Source organism: Ruditapes philippinarum, unplaced genomic scaffold, assembly GCF_026571515.1.
Source record: "Ruditapes philippinarum isolate M1 unplaced genomic scaffold, ASM2657151v2 ctg1849_1_1_1_1, whole genome shotgun sequence".
NCBI lineage: Eukaryota > Metazoa > Mollusca > Bivalvia > Venerida > Veneridae > Ruditapes > Ruditapes philippinarum.
In genome coordinates this window covers 31597-49757 of record NW_026862670.1, presented here as the reverse complement: position 1 = coordinate 49757, position 18161 = coordinate 31597, and the positions used below count along the sequence as shown (strand labels likewise).

At 30.1% G+C, this 18161-nt stretch overlaps 1 protein-coding gene across 2 annotated transcripts in view; it reads left to right on the top strand.

Moving 5' to 3' along the window:
• The window catches only part of LOC132719844 (uncharacterized), a 49163-nt gene that overhangs the window by 23533 nt on the left and 7469 nt on the right, over window positions 1-18161 (top strand). Inside the window, exons 1-2 of one of the 2 annotated variants that reach the window (XM_060703775.1) lie at window positions 7675-8191; window positions 17826-17985. In XM_060703775.1, coding sequence (XP_060559758.1) covers window positions 17829-17985 — 157 coding nt within the window. In that variant the 5' untranslated portion in view covers window positions 7675-8191; window positions 17826-17828. Of the gene's footprint in view, window positions 1-7674; window positions 8192-17825; window positions 17986-18161 lie in introns of those variants that run through there. The other variant, XM_060703774.1, reaches the window with a different exon arrangement.

The following is an 18161-nucleotide window of genomic DNA, read 5'->3' as shown; positions in this document are numbered from 1 at the left end:
TCTAATCCTCTATAGCCCATCTATGAGCCAAACATTTAAATCTTAAAAGGGATTTTTTATGTTTATCATTAGCTATGCTTCTATGCTACTTTTCAAAGTAAAATCAGGTTTAATATCTTTATAAACTTCTAATTTTCCAGATACACGGAATTCAGTATATCTATGTTGCATATTTTGATTTTTATACGTTGTGTAATACTATTTAGTTTTGAAACATACGACTTTGTTAGGATTCCACAATTATTGACCAGGTATTAACTAAATCACCATTCTAGTCTTTTGAATATATATTTTTTATACATAAATGTGCCTGGGATTTTCAACTTCTAGATCAACATCTTATAATTCTGATAATACGAATGACGGACTGACATTTACCCAAATCTCTATAAACGAGGATATTTGTTGTTGTTGTTTTTTTTTTGTTGTTGTTGTTTGGGGTGGGGAAACAAATACCTAAAATTGATTTAAAACGTGCTCTATATCTTGACTATTATCATAACCCCAGATTTCACAATCATATGTCAAGTTTAATTTTTTTTTCATTAACATTAGGGGATTAACTACATTAAAAAATTATTATTCAGTAAATATATATAATGTTTTTGGTCGTTTGGTGGGATAATACCATTTGAGTTTGATACTAGCTCCAAACTGCAGATAAAGTTTAGTTTAAACATATTTTATTCAGAATTAAATTCAAAACATGCCGCATCCATGTGTGTGACATGTCATTTAAGCATTATATTGTAAGAAAACGTAATAGAAACAGAATATATCAATATACGAGGGTTGTCCAAAAAATTCGTGCACTGCAGTTATTGTCGTGAGAGTTATTAATAAAAACAAATGAATTATATATCACTTGAAAGAGAAATTTGTCTCAAATAAGAAAACAAAAGAAAAAGTCGAGTAACCGGCGTGGTTTGTAAACGAATGGTCATTGAGTTACCTTAGTAACGTTATACCAGCGCAAGACACAAAATGGGTTAGTTCATTACTGTAATTGTATTGTTTGTTGCTTGTAAATATAAAGTGATATTTGCTTTTTATGTTATAATTTGTTTTTAATGTCAATAGAGGAATGATTGATGAAAAGTATTGTGTAGTTTTTATTGTTTTTTATGCAACGTACATGTAGCATATTCCACCAGTACAGGAATATATTGGACAACCCTCGTTACATGCGCCGGTATTACGGACGGACGTCTGCCTGACTGGTTGTCATCGTCTACTGACTCTCTTTCTCTTACACAAAGCGTTTGTGCCATTTTAAAACCAGCCTTCGTGACACTGAACTTGTCCCGCTTGCCCTTTTAAGTTCTTTGTAGGTATCTGTTGGTGATTAACCAATATTTTCACCAAATTTAATGATCGTCCGTATTTCCAGACGTTTAGCGACTGACATTTTCACGTAATTACAGTATTGACGACCGCACACAAATGTTTGTTTACGACTGTTACAATAAGGCAAATGACGCCATATTTTCTAGTGACATTAGGAATATGTACACAAACGTTTCCCTGAATTTTAACGTTAATATGTCGTGTTTAAAGAATACCGTGATGCATTAAAGTAATGAACTTACCCAATTTTTTGTCGTGCGCCGGTATGACGTTACCAAGGTAACTGTATGACGATTCGTTTTCAGGACATGCCGGTTACATGTTTTTTTTCTTTTGTTTTCTTATTTAAGATATATCTCCCCTTCAAGTGATATATAATTAATGTTTTTCTATCAATAACTCACACGACAATAACTGCAGTGCACGATTTTTTTGGACAACCCTCGTATATATATATTTCTTTATTTATTGATTTAAACAAGAAAAGCCAGTGTTTATTGGTAGTTTTATGTTCCTCCTTGTGTAAAGTGACAAAATCACGAGTCATGTTAGAATGTTAATTTAACGGACATTGAAACCTTTCAATGTTACTAAAAATGTTGAAATCTTATCTCATTGTTCATGATTTTTGCTTATCACATACACCACGTGCAACACTTTTTTTAAGTTTTCCTACACATACGAAATGTTTACTCCAATACTAAAATAGCAATACAATTTGAGATTTCACTGAAATCATTAATCATTTCAATAGATAAACCTTTTTTCTTTTGAATGGAAATAATACCAATTGAGACAAAGCTGTATTTAACAAAATTCGTGATATCAACCTTTGTCTTGATGAATCAACATCTCTATCTCTCCTTACCTGTTATGACCAAGTTGTTTTTCTTAGATGTAGATTTGGATAGGCCTCATTTTTTAACAGGAGACGATGCTCCATTTTGTATAGTTTACAATGAATATTTTACTGTCAAACATTTCCTTCTTGAATGCCATGGTCTTGCACATGTTCGTGATAGATTTTATCGTGTCAATTTATTTGTTGCCTCAGTTCCATCTAATACCCTGATCGATTACTTAAAGAAGTAAACTTGTAGTCTAAGATTGAACTATTCACTAACACTAACTCCTTTTAGGCCTACTTGTTATGGTATGATCAGTAATGTGTCAGTGTTGCCGTTAAACCCAAACAAACAAACACTCTTCATTAACGAATTTGAATTTATTTTAGTTGAATATGAAACTTGATTATCAGCCAACTCAAGTGCATACACATTTTAGATGTTCATCGCCAGGTGATTAGTGGTTTTTATTTCATATACGTGTTCACTCATTAATTTTGTATATAAATACATGTACAAAACATTCATACCAATACCGGGAAATATGATTAGTAAACACTAAAAGTTTGACAATTTACAGGGCAAACATGCAGATTTATGTTATGGTTACGTTGTATAGAAAAGATGAATATCATTTGAATTTATTTTCGTCGAATATTTTTTTCAAATGAAATAGATCAGTAGGAAATCTTTGTCAATGTTAAAATGCTTTTTGTCATTTGTGGAACGTCAACCACCATAGTCCCAACAAGATTGTGAAGCGGCACATTCCAATGCAAAATGAAAGTATTTTAATTGATTTGTATATGTCCGACCGTCCGTCTATTTACAATTTCGTATCCGCTCTGTATCTTTTGAACCTATGGAATAAAATCGAATCTGCAGCAATGATAACCATAATGAGACATAATGCAGAACGCAGGTTTAATCTTCCTTGGGTTGAGGTCAAGGTCACATATACTGCGATGATGTTGTAATGCGGACTTCCTCAGACCAAAATGGTCCTGCTCCGGGTGTTACTAGATTACTAGACACATTTAATTTATGGAGTCCAGACGTTAGATATTTGGCATGTAGCTTTGTCTTGTGCACCTCCACAATACAGATAGTAATCATGTCCCATATTGGTTCATATATGCCATGACACTCGGGTCATTTGATTTATATATAAAAAAAACACATTTATGTCTTATTGTGAAAAACTTCACTGCCCAGAGCTTAGATACTTGGATTTTACCATTGCTTAGTGTAACTTTACAAGTTATACATTAACTAAATGCAGAGAATGGATAAGAGAAACCACACGTCACCACCTAATTATTCAGGTTTTCTAGTTTCGATCATAACAATGATCTTTATCAGGAATGCATGTATAAATCATTACCCTATAATGGCCTTACCCTGAAATTCACTTAGTTTCTTTACACATATCTGAAGATGTTCTTCTCTTAATCTTCAAAGCCCAGAAATTGTATGTTTAGCATGTAACTTCAATTTGTAGACTTCTGCAAAAGTTGTTTTTATCATGACCCTGTGGTCAAAATTTGCCCTGTCCTGGTGGTCACTTGCTTTATATAGACTAATGTACGCTATTAGTCTTTTTATGGAAATATATGTTTCCTAGAGCTAATATATATTTGTAATATAGTAGTATATAAACGTTTTTTGAATAATGCGCCAAGAGCCAAAACTGCTTTCGCCCTGGCGGTCACTTTGTATAAGTACAATTATAATTAAGGTACACAGTTTTATGAATGGATCTCTTTCTTAATTGAAAGATTATTTTCAATTACTTAAACAATTTCAATTTTTCATGATGGTGTATAATGCCCCGCCTTTGCAGTGTCTTGTTTTAGTTTTAGTTTCCTGTGTGTCAGATAAGTGAAAAAGCTTATCAATCATTCGGTAAGAAAGAAGGATTGGGAAACCCGCTCTCGAAGAGTCGGTTTCAACAATAACACGCCAATGCACGTTCAAAACGGAACCATTCACCCTCGGATTCGGATTTTTCAATACTCTGTCTAACTCAATGATACATTATATTAAGTAATGAAATAAAGGAGATAAATAACTAATATATTTTACTTTAACGTACAATTTAAAATAGTGTCCAAAATTTTATTAGTAAATATGTTTTGATCAAAGATAATACAAACACTTAAGCAAATCAAACGATCGGTAAAGCAAATATTTATTTGAAGCATAAGATGTATAATATCATGTAGATAGAAACTGAGATAAGATGAAGTGTGATGTTTTCATCTGATAATGGACTTGTACCTCGACGTTAAAATGACAGATTCCATTTGTCGTCAATGTGGTACCTTAAAACATATTATTTTCCATATCATTGAGGCAGATTAGCGCTTCTATGTGATGGCTTTTAAATGTTACTCCTGTTATGCTGTTGACTTGTTTAACATTTATTCATGATAACCGTAAGCAGTAAATTTGATTTAGTTCTTTCATCGGAGCAACCTTTTTTTGTAATCATGATTATAACAGAACAATATTTATCATATTCTTCACGATTGAAAAGAAATTAACAATTTACTCTAACGTTGTGTAATTATGACCAATATGTAATGAAAACAGTTTTTTAAGTAAAGAAAATAAATACCATAGCAACATATATAACATGAGCGACAACAACGCACAGAGATGAATACATTATCCGGTTAGACAGGCTTTTCATGTGTCATTTTAAACTGCTGGATACATTTTGTAATCGTCTAATTACTTATAGGAAACCACATTTATTTCATTTCTAAATACAATTTCTATAGGCAATACTTCTAGCCTGTGCTGAAAAGATGTTTTCTTTTTTCGTGTTTTATTTATTTCACGTATGTTCTTGTTTTTTTCCAATGCTTTCGATGGTTATCCCCTTTTCACTATTTTTATACTTTATCTCATAGGTGTTAAGTGCAACCCCATACTTTTATTTACTGTTGCTATATTTTTCTGGTTCTTCGGGAGCATTGATTCCAGCACATTAAGTGTTGAAATCGGTTCTAAAGGGTTTGAGGGATGCCACTTTTCCATTACCCCTCATGTGCTAACTCATTCAAATCGAGTCTGCAATTTTCATTTAATTTTTGTGATCCTCCTTGCTTCTGAGGGATACACCTTTACCAAGATTTTATACATTGTGAACATTTCATTTATTATCAAAGAACCGATAAATAACAACATTTTAAAAAGTAACTGATGAATTAAAGAATTCTGTTATTGCGATTAGCCTACACACGTTTGCTCGCAAAAATGTTGGGAATACTTTACAAACAAAAGTGATTTTAAGACAAAATCCCTTGTAAACAGTTCTATCATTAATAAACCTAAACATTTGCGTAGGTGCAAAAATGCTCAAAAATTACAAAAAAGCATTTGCCTAATCGACGTTCACACTTGTGTCATTTATCAACTTTTGTAAGATTGATTCATAAACAATTATAAACATTTGATAAATGAATAAAACATTTGGAGCCCCTTTCAAGTGAAATGTTATATAAACACAAATATTAGAAGTAAAGATGTAAAGAAACAAGACATGAATCGTTTCATTTATTGTTACATTATTCATTGAACTCTCTTACGATTTGAACAATTTATTCTTCATATTTTTATGACCGATGGTGCAAAGAAAAGAATAAAAACTTTAAGTTAATAAATACACTTGGAAATAAATTAAGCATACCCTGGAAATTTAAAATTGATTGTGATTGAAAGCACTGTCATGAGATGACGACTTTATTGAGCTAAGAAATAGTAATTTGATAAGTAGCGATACCAATTTATTAATCATTAACCAGTAAGTAGTAAGTTTATGAGTTTAGTTTATTCTTAACCAAATAAATGAAGCATGACCGAATGTGTTGTTTTTTACCAAAAAAATGTAGGTGTTTATAAATATGGTGGTGGAGTGTTTACAATTCATTTACTGGTGGATATTTTTAGTAAATGTTGACGATTACGTAACCTAAATGACAATATGTAGCCAATATTTTAATAACGTGTGTGACCGCCGCATACCCGGATGATATAAAAAATATCCACCAGTAAATGTTTTGTAAACGCTCCATTACCATACTTATAAACACACAATCAGAATTTTGAATTTTCGGGGTGTGCTTAACTTATTTCCAGATGTAATTTTTCTCATGAAAATATAAACATGTTGGTTTTGAGAGACTGTCGTGCAAATGAATAGAAATAATATGATATAAGAGATATTTTCTGTTTAAGCAATGAATTTACAATAATTTATGCAGGTATGAACTTAGATGGCCCTCTATTCATGTGCATATAGTAGGCCCAAATGTTGGGCTGTCTATCATAACTAAAATAGTTACTTTCCTCTGATATTTTGATGAATTAATCATATAAGCTTTGTCGTTATCATGCAAAAAGATATTTGAAATGTCCAAACTAATTTGTTTTTGGCCCTTATAATGACCATAACAGCCTAAAAAGTAAAAGAAAAATGTTTAAAAAACTTTGTTGTTTTTTTAACATAAACATGTAAAACCAATTTTCCTGAAACTGATGCAAACCATCACGTCTCATTTTGTCTCAAATCATTTTATCATTATTATTTACCTGAAATTTCAAGAAAATCCCTTTATATTTTGCAGAATAAGATATAAAATCTTTTTATTTTGAACGTTTTTAAACACTATTACATTACTGGTTTTCGAGATCCTTGAACGGTTCACAGTAAAACAAAAACAAAGTTTTTAATAAATCGGATGACTTGTTACTTGCACTAACGTGTCACATTGAAGGTTCCATAATAACGGCCGTATGAACACATATGCGGATGTTTTCAGATTCAAAATTTCATCATTACCATGATAAAATGTTGAATTCTGCTTAAGCCGGTGCTAGTGGGTGTGAATGGCAACTTGCACTTTTTATTACCGTCCATGAACAGGCTCAATCAAACCCAGCCTGCAGCATTTTTAATTTTTTATCCAATTGGGCGTTTTTTAGGAGTTCTGTTTTACTCTATTTTGTCACATATTTTGTCTTCAAAATTTAATTACAAAGTTTTCAAATTCTACGTGATAGTTTGCCGAGATTTGGTAGGGTTTTTGTTTTGTCTTAAATGACTGCACCTAAAATATTATAGTACATAATACATTAAGACATTAAGTCTGTGAGGCCTAAAGAAACACACAATAGGTTTTCAATGGGTTTTGTTTTTGTTTTTATTTAATTCATTCTGAAATTATATCCAATTTTACTGAAATACCGCATTTAATGTAACTTTGCTGAACGAATTTTGATATTCATTTAAAGTTAATGTAAAATATTGTTCAATAAACAGAGCATTTAATGACATAAATGTCTTATTTAAAACAAATTGAAACAAAGAAAAGATGCTATATGAATACAAAGACAATTATCTAGTCACTGTTCGCAATCGGCTACTAAGCTATCTGATATCCGTATATATATAAATATATCAGATATTCTCTAAGCCAGAGTGGATATAAAGAACAATATAGATGAAACGGTTTTCTCGGCTTACAGGAAACAAATAATTATTCAATTGTTCCTGCCACTGTGGTATCACCATCTAGAGTTGAGAAATAATTAGCGGCGACATAAAAGCACATAAAGATACCTGAGTAGACGGAAACTAACACCATTATCAGAAGAGCTCACCATGAGGAACTAATGTTTGTTACTGACAAGAACAGGACCCAGTGCTGACTGATAGACGCATTACGAACTTAAGATTGTTTAAAATTCTTTTCGGGTTGGTTTTTATTTTTCTCAAAAAAAAAAAAAGGTTTGGATTTTTCAATTTCTTTGAAAAGGTAAAGCATAGTGGGATAACTTGTTACAATAACTATATTATATATTTTGGACAGAAAAAAACAAGTTTAAAAGTATTACAATTTAAAAGTACAAAGAGTATCGTGGCAACCTAAAAAAAATATCTAAAGAAAGAAGACAACAAGCATTAAAGATTTAAGGACATTCGCTAAAAGGTAAGATAAAAATATCGAATAATCAAAGATTATTCTATTACATTTAAATATACACGGCTCTGTTAAAAACTTGAAAAAAAAAAACTCAAATATTAGTTGAAAGGTTATCAGCAAGAAATTTGATTTACTATTATATCTTTGTAAGTTTTGGACGACAAGTGATCATTTAAAGTGAATTATTCTACAATGGGCACATTTATAAGTTTTTTTGAATATGGATAAAGAAAACAACAAAAGAAATAAATCGTTTTAATATCCTTAAAAAAAATAGTTTTGTAGTTTATTATTGGGTATATGATATTATCAACAAAGTTATTTATTTTACATACCTTTCATTATGAACCAATTAAGGTTCATGTGTACTGTTAATATGACACATAAAGTGGAAAATTATTGTTGTCAAATAAGTAGAAATAATATTTTATATTGTTTTATCTTTATTATCATCGTAAATAGTACATGAAATATTGCCTAATAAGGATTACCTAAAATGACATCGGATTTGCTTCATTCGTCTTTAAAACTTTTTTTATTTAGAGCAGAAACATGCTTCTGAAGTTTTCTTTTTAACGTATTTTTCATTTCTTTGTGTCTACATGTTATTGCAATACCTATGTAAGTAAATGCCACTTTCAAGTCGATGGTATATTCATATATATATACAACTGTATAATGGTCAATGTAATCAATATTGCACTCAAATCTGTATGTATGTTGCCAAATTCAATGAAAGTTGCCAAATCATCGGAATATATTTCAATAAGGTTACACACTTACATGTTAATTAGCTATATCCAATTAACGTATCAGTGGAAAATGGAAAATGATGTGCCGTCTATGTACATGTATAAAAATCTAAATTATTATGATTAGATAAGATGCTAATTAGTTCCAGTAATTACTCTACGTTGTTTATATTATATTTATTATATTTTTCATAGAATGACTGTTTAAAATGTAATTTGGATATTGTTTCTTTAACGGTATTGACAATCTAGACGTTCTTCTTCAAGATATTATGTGCTCAAATTTGATGAAAAAAAATATTGGCAAATGCTACACGAGATCTTTGTTAATATAAAATAAACACATTATTCTTACCACAAAGCAGATGTTATGTTTAAAATTCTACGTCGGAATATGAATATAAAGTGTCATTAAAAAAACTGGCATTTTTTAAAAGAAAGAACCAACTTCACTTGTCCCGTAATAGGGGACGCGGCTTCCCATACAGACTTTAATCAATCCTTTATTCAAAAAAGACATATTCAGCAAGAATATTATAGTTTTTGATGACTTTTCTGTTATTAAAATATTTTACTTAAGGATGAGCGGTGATAGCATATTTTCAATTTTACTCTTGGCCTTTTCAAGGGAACGCGTTTACAAGTTAACGGGTGGCTAAAACAATGTTTTATGAATCTTTAAAAAAAATCTAAACATAAGAATAACATAAACGCTATTAAAAAATAAATATTTTTGCGTGTGCATTGTCACTGCCAAGATATGCCTAAATCTCCTTATACACCAGAAAAAAACAACTTATTTTGTTTCTCAAAACCTTTTTTTTAATTTCGAGTACCTTTAAAGTTTCCAAATGGTTACTAGAACTCATTTGCAAATAACTCAAACCATCTTTTTTCTTCCGTTGAGTTTTGGCAATAAGTACAATGATTTTGTGCGGAAGTCAAAATACTACTTTTAGGTTTAGATTTTGCTATTTTTATGACAAATAATTTCACATTCAGTGCTACTTTCTTCAGGTGATACATATCTAAGGAACCCTCCTACCATATATATTTTAACGTTATATGATCCATGTTGAGGGGAGGAAAAAGTATCAGTTTCAAAGGTAAAATGTGTCTTTAAATTGACGCCTGTTTTCGTCGATTCATAATTGTTTCAAAGAAAATGTTAAAAATGTGTTTGTCTCGTAAATGTACTGAAATGTGCAGGAAACATTATCATTATTTAGTATGTATAATCAATTCAAGCTTATATTGTTACATTATAACATATACCGAAAATAACTTATTGAATGTATATAAATGCACATACAATGGGAATAATTGGCGAAAGAATAAATTTGTCATACCGTCATACCCGTATTGTTACTCTTGTTGCTCGCAACATACGTACGTTTATTTCATTGATATATACAATAATGCGAAAAATAAGTCATTAAATAGCAAGATGGTTTAATTTACCTTACAAAAGCGGGGGGGGGGGGCTCTTAATGTCTGGATTTATGATACTCGTACAACAATACTTTATATACGATCAGAAAGTAGCACACAAAATTGAGTTGTTTCATAACATATACAATGTACTCGTACAGTAACACTTATTGTGGCAGACGCTCTTTTCTTTCAGATGAAACTGCTATTTTTTACATATAAATTTGTATATACTTCTAATTTGTACAATGTTCTTTTCCGACAATGATTAGCAAGTTAGTAACTATAAACAAGAATTGTGGTAGTTTATCCTTTGTAAGTTCAACATATATAACCAGGCTACGTTTCCTTTTAATATAGAAAAGCACGATTGACATATAATACAAACTTAATCGGTGTTAGTAGCGAGTTGGTCTTAATTCAGAATGACAACGCAGAACGCTAATAAATATTTCTGTTTGTAAACCTCCGGACATATTCTGTCTATCTTTTATCACAACGGTTTTATTACTAAAGATTTGTCAAATGATACCACTCTAAAGTTGAAAATTGTGCCACACTGTATCAAATAACTGTGGCATTTTGCAGACAGTAAAAGTTTTGCGGAGCAGTTAGTTCGTTACTGTCAGTTACGTTTGTCTTAAAGCAGCACACCTCCAGATTCATGTCAATTTTCTTGAAAATTTGAAAATGTATTTAACAGTATATTATTGTAAAATATGCAAAAATAGGCCTTGCTGCGTTAGTAACGCAGTAGAAATATAGTTATACATACTGAAAAATTCAGTCATTAATCGCACATAACATGTAAGTTTTTACTAGAATTTTGAATCTATATACCTTTCCTAAAATCTTAGTACATTTCCCCAGGTTTGATTTTATCAAAAATTTTTGCATCTGGAGGCGTGCAGCTTAACAGTTGAATGTTGGTTAAAATAAATAACCAATACATACGAAGGTGGTTGGATATTAACAATCATAGAAAAAATTTATTTTTTAACGTTTGCCTTGCTTGGACCGATATCAAAACTTTACTTGCACGAGCATGTTTTGTTTTGTGTTTACTTTCTTGAACCATATACATAAGTTTATAATTATATGAATGTTAAAATGTTACAAATCAGAATCTGATTATCTAAAACTTTAAAAAACACACACAAAAACACACATTAATATGGCTGTGATACAAGCTAATTGACATGAAATACTTTCTTCAGAATAAAATGTGTTATGTCTAATGTAATGATTCCTAAATGATATTTTGACAATTGATTTCTCTGGTTTAGGATGAAATATTAATTCATATTGTTTTTGTTTTTTCAAATATGTCAATTACAGAAGAGGGTTTAAATGAAATTTTACACGTATCGAAATTAAGTCAATGTCAGACAAAGCCTAAAATCTAATTTCATGTGCTGCAAATGCCTAAATAGCATACAAAGAGTAAAGTTGACGGCGTTTAAAAAAATATTTTCAGACTTATTTGCCCAGTACAATATGGTTTACATGCAGTATCTTGTCGTTATCTGTAGAGTTTTAACATTAAAGTTATTTCTCTGCTACTTGCAAAAAGCAACACAATTTTTGTTTGAATTTTGAAGCAAAGGCCTAAGGTTGATGTTGTTGTTTTATAATAATTGTTCCTTCCTTCTATCAAATGTATCAAGTTTTGTTCTTTTCATAACGTTATTACTCTATAGAATCTATTTAGATTTTGAAAAAGAGTATGGCAAATTTTATTTGATTCTTAAATCTCTATATTAGACAACATAAAAGAAAGTGATACTCCAATTCACCAACTAAGTTTACATAATCTCGCATTTCTTTCTACATCAAAATATATTCTTGTTTCAATTTCCAATGTATGAAAACTTAACAGAAAAATTGATAGTTGTCTCCTGAATTTTCTAATATTCACAATATTAAAATATTCTTCAAAACAAAATTCATCTTTATTTTTTAACATTCTATAGTAATCGAGTTTTGGCATTAATTCAATGGATTCGTGCCATTTCTACACAAATTGTTCTCTCAAACGCTGTTTGAATAATACAATATAGTTACAATGATATCAAATTATCTATACAAATTGAAAACCCTTATTTATACTATTGTGAATATGTTTAGCTCAAGAAGGTCCACTAAAGTTATTAATTAGATCACTATACTAAACAATTGTGGTTTAGATTGTTTTTATCTTTGTCCAATATTTTAATGCTCTTTCTTGAAATTAAACTGTTTGTACAAAATTTAATATGTAATTCAACTTTTTTGCAATCAAAAGCGCCCCAGATCTCTGAACCATACAGTAATATTGGTACTACCAAACTATCAAAAAGTTTTAATTTTGTTTTTATACCAAATTGAATTCTATCAAATAAAGATAAAAATATTATATGCTTTTAAAGTTTATTCAAACAGAGCCTTTATTGCGACTTTAAGAAAGTTTTACTCCCAAGTAAGTCAGAGTATCTACATATTCGATGGGTTCATCATTATCATAATATTAATGTGTGTAGTAGTTTTCCGCTTTTGAAAAAACACATACTTTAGTTTTAGCAACATTGATTTTCAGTCCCCACTTGCAGGAATATCTTAAGATTGAGTTAAATTGTTTTTGTAGACTATTAATATCTGTTGTAATCTGCAAATAACAATATGTATTAAGATAACAATGCAATATCTCTTATTGACATTTGCTCAATATAAATACACTGTTCAATATTCTTTATAGATAGAACAAAAAGCAAGGGTGATAATGGCTCTTCTTGTTTTAAGCCAAGGGTAACATCGAAAAATCAGTCCATTAAACAAGATTTTGCAGATGCATAACGTTTACAACTTATACTGCAGTCTATCAAGTTTATCCAAAGAAAGTCTTTATTGACTGTATCAAATGCTTTTTCATAATCTATAAATATACAATATATTTTTTTTCATTTTCATTCAATACTTTTTCATAAAATCATCTATACATTTACATGTTAACTTAATTCAATAAAAATAACTTTCGTTGTTGATTCTTGAATATTATAATACACATTCTGTGAAAAAAAATGCAAAATGCACCACTGATTTTTAAACAAACTGATATTACATTTTATTTGATCATTTGCCCTTATTTATTCAACAAATTTCATTCACAGTAGAAAAGCTTGATCTGTAGTAGTCTTCTGGACATTAGCAGGTTGCCTTTGCCATTTCCTACTACAACTAGATTGGGCATTTGTTTGTCAAATTTTAGGAAAAAAACGCGTATGTATGATGTGCACTGCATTTATTAGACTTAAATACACGTTGAACAATGTCTTAAGTGAATTAAAGCACTCTAACTTTTATTGATATTCATATCATTTAAACAACACAGCATTTAACAATGTCTTAAACATTTTAAAATAACAAAACAATAAGATTCAAAAATACAAACCCTTTTATTGTTAAACATCACACCCTTGTTAAATGTTTTAAGAAAAACAATTTGCCAAGTCGTTTATAAATACATGTACATGCTAAAAAAGGTGTGACACAATACATTTTCGTGATATGTATTTGAAAGGTATTATTTCATGTGTCACGTAGTAATAAAAACACAACAATAGAAATTGGTAAGAATATAATTAAACTACAATGTAAGAATAGTATTTGACACTGGTGAGTAGGAGGTGTGTATACCATTTGTTATGTGAATATTTTAAAAAATGATATCTTAAAGCAAAGCAATTTAGGAATGATATCATGTTATGAATACTTTAATTTGGGTGTTCTACAGTCTGTTCAGTCTTCTCTGCTGATTAGTGAGACAACTAAACATAGAGTTGTGAAAGTATGCTTAGACCAGGGTTAAATAACATTGTCTAATTCAGTATTACTATTATGAGATGCGTAATTAAATGTCACACAAAAAAACATGATTATTCTGTTCGTATGTACTTTGAACTAGCTATTTTGTTAATATATATAAATTGACGTTTTATTCTTAATAAAAATGTGTATGGTATATATCACACTAATATACATGTATATACATATATATCTATAAGGATAGTCTGGTCTTATATGATACTACAATGCATATCCATAGACCAATAAGAGAATGTTCCGATTCTCTTTGGTTTGGATATGAATATCAAATTATTGCAATAATTATTCTTGTGTATTTAGACGCATTAATATATACATTTGCCTTATTCAGTGTCATAATAATGACATACACTGGTGATATTTTCGTAAAAAGTTCCTGATAATTGCCAAGTGAAAATATAATTGTAAACAGAAACACAATTTTGAATAACATATCTCTTTTATTTCCGTAAGCAAATCAATAGGACATGATATCTCTGAAACCTAATGAGTTTTTACTCATTAACCCATTCCATGGATTGTTCAAACAGAAATGCATTTATTTTCTTTATCCTCATCAGTTTGTTTAATCGCTAACAAATTTCTACCATGGCTATTATAATCTGACAAGATAGTTGGTCCGTGACCCATTCCTATATGAAGATAGCGTTTTAAATAAACGCCTTCAAACAACCAATCCCTTATCCGATGTTTTAATCTTTCATTGCCGATATAGAAATACAATGTTAATGTATTAGGATTAATGATCGTTCTTTCCGGTTCACTAGGCTCTATCAACATGTTACCTCTTATTAGAATGGTTTTAAAGGAAGATGCTATCTCAAAAACAAACAGCAATTAAGTACATAGCGTTTAGATACATGACAGAAACCGTGTCGTAAACGATAATATGATAAAAGCGATATCAAAGTTAGGACTTGTATTTTTCTATGGCACGCATTCGACATTTAAGGAACGCCAAATACAGATCATTGCTGAAATTGATTCTTTGCCTAGACTTCATATTAAATTACAACAAAACGTCGTATTTCTTTGAAACGGAACAAATGTGCATAAATTTGAAACACGAAGCGACTTTCTTAAGAACCCTTTTACTGCTATTATATTGTCAGGCTATGTTATTGAATATGACATTAAATCTTTTACTATACTGTCAAGAAGAAGAGAGGCAATGTTTTACGGACAAGATTAAAAATGACACTGTTTTATATTGAAGATATTTACAATAAATTCATTTTAGTCATTACACAAAATTATAAAATAACTTGTTAACCACAACCCAAACTTTTTCACTTTTTAGTATAGACAGAAAACAATGATACTAATTTTACCCATGCAAATGAAATATATTTGAATTTAAATGACCTATCCAAAAACATTCACTCTTAGTAACAATTTTCACAGTTACATCATATGCACAATATATACTGTATATACACCGAAAATGCCTTAAAACATCGACATCTAGGAGTTTCTCAGTCATTGTTGTTAAGCAAAGAAATGTTAAATGTTTAACTTCTTTTTTAAGCGCAATTCAAAAATATTCCTGTAATATTTATAAGAAATCCCTCTGGAAACGTTATAAAATGCACCGTACACAAAACCAATTTTAATCTGTGAAATAGATTGCTATATTCTTCATCTATTTTAGACATTAATACATGTACATTAAATTTGTTTTGGGTTGGTGCATGTAGGTATTTAGTTGGTAAATATAATGTTTTAAGTTCCGAAAAAATCACAACAAAGTAAACAAATGAAACTCATCTTCTATGACATTCTCAAAACATTTTGTGCAAAATCTGTTTCCCTCATTACATTTTATCTCAACCAACCTTCAATAGCATGCGATCCTGTTCTTAAATTTGATATGTCCAATACATGTAAATAACATACATATTATAAATTTTTTGAACATACTATAGAATGATAATTTTTCATTAGAAGTTACAAATGAATGCTACATTTGTTGATTAATATCTTTTAACCTATTTACAAATTGTGCTAAACTGTTTTTATGATTTAACTGATTGATTGTCCCATACATATCCGAAACCATCACTTTTAAAAAAGTTTACTTACAGATGAAAACCAATTATCATGTCCCTTTTTATCATGATAAACATCATCGAACACGAATTTTTTTTAATGCATTTTCTTGACCTTATAAATAAACTCAAAAAATTTTAGTAGGTGTCATACCAATGTTGACACAACATAGCATTGATAAATAAACGAAGTAAGTAGTTCGACACTAGATGGATATAACGAGTTCAATATAAAACCTCAATGTGACGAAAAACAAAGAGGTTGCGCCACTATATGTGACGAACGCCCAATGAGGTGTTACTTTCAAAGTTGTCATAACGGTATATTTTTTCAATGATTTGACACTTCCGAAAACATGAAGTGGTATAAGATAAATGTCACACATTACAAAACATGATGTATGATATGATAAAGATCGTATAAAAGAACCCAGCATACAGACCATAAATCACTTTATTTTAAATGTTTGAATAGTAATATTAACATTGGTATTTATCTATATTACTGATTTTATTTCAATAATTTTGGCTGTGAAAATGACAGAGGTAATTACGTTTGGGTATTTTTGTTTTATTTGATATTATTTTAACATTTTTTATTTATTTAATCGTTTAGTTCCAGATGACATAAAATGTTTTCTTTCCTTTTTTTTCTTTCCTTTTTTGCTTGTAAAATCCAATAGTTTTTTTAGAGTTATAATGAAATCTAGATGGTACATTGTGTGTTTTGTGCAAAATATGTGACAATGTATATACATGTACATTTTTATCTGTAGATATTTTCTTCCCTTTATTAATGAACCAGAAGCTACATGTCACAGGTAATTTCTGTGGATCATACACATTTAAGAGCAATGCTGCTGATTTAATATGTTCAGTTAACAGCAACTTTTACAAATATGAACATTTACTTTATTTTACTCTTTCCTTTTTTGCATATTAACTATTAAAGTGTTTGCGAAAGAGATGTCTTGGGTTAACACATACTTTTACCATAATTCATTTCCCTTGCCGTCCGAATGTGTATTCTTAAATGGGTGTATTGTTCTGTTTTTTCTGTTCTGTTCTATATAGGTAAATAAATGTTGAAATGCAAGGAGATTCTTTACTGAGGTGATTGTAAAATGAGGCCATATAAAAATATTGTTTCATTCCTCAGAATAGAGGGCGAACAATGTGTTGTAAACTTGCCATTAGTAACGTTCGTGTTGAGATGGTTATGCTAACGTCTTTCTATCAACACTGTTGTTTAATCTTTTAGTTCACTCGGGTGGAAATGCCTTGAACATTTTGCGCATTTCGCATTTTTGACGAGTAATAAAAGCAAACAATGATACAAATGTGTCATTAAATGATTTATAGTTACTTTTAATTTTATAGTGAGGGATGAACGAGGGCATATAAATAAACTTTTATGTTAAACTTCATTCTGCTATCTCAATTGAGAACAGAAAAGTATGGTAATACACTCTCCTTTCTTTAATCATTATATATAAAACATATATTAATTAAATAGTAATGTGTTGACACTTTCAAATTTTTTTTCAGATAATGAAAGCTGTAGAAACTCTATCTATTTTTATCTGCATCTTTTTGATCACGTGGTCAGCTGGTGACGGAGCACCTCAGTGGCGCCCTCAGGGTCGTTTTGGAAAACGTTTTAGCAATACAAGAACTGCTAGTGATATAATGTCAGCCTTACAGACAGGTGCGTGTACTTTTATCTAATTTTTCTGTTATTTGTTTTCTTTGTTTCATTTTACGCCTTTTCCCAACAGTATTTCAGTTATATAGGCGGGTAGTTTCCTAACCATCGTTTCTTGAGAGTTACACCAGTACTAGACCTTCCTCAGCGCTAAACTACCAAAGCATCTCCCGGGGATC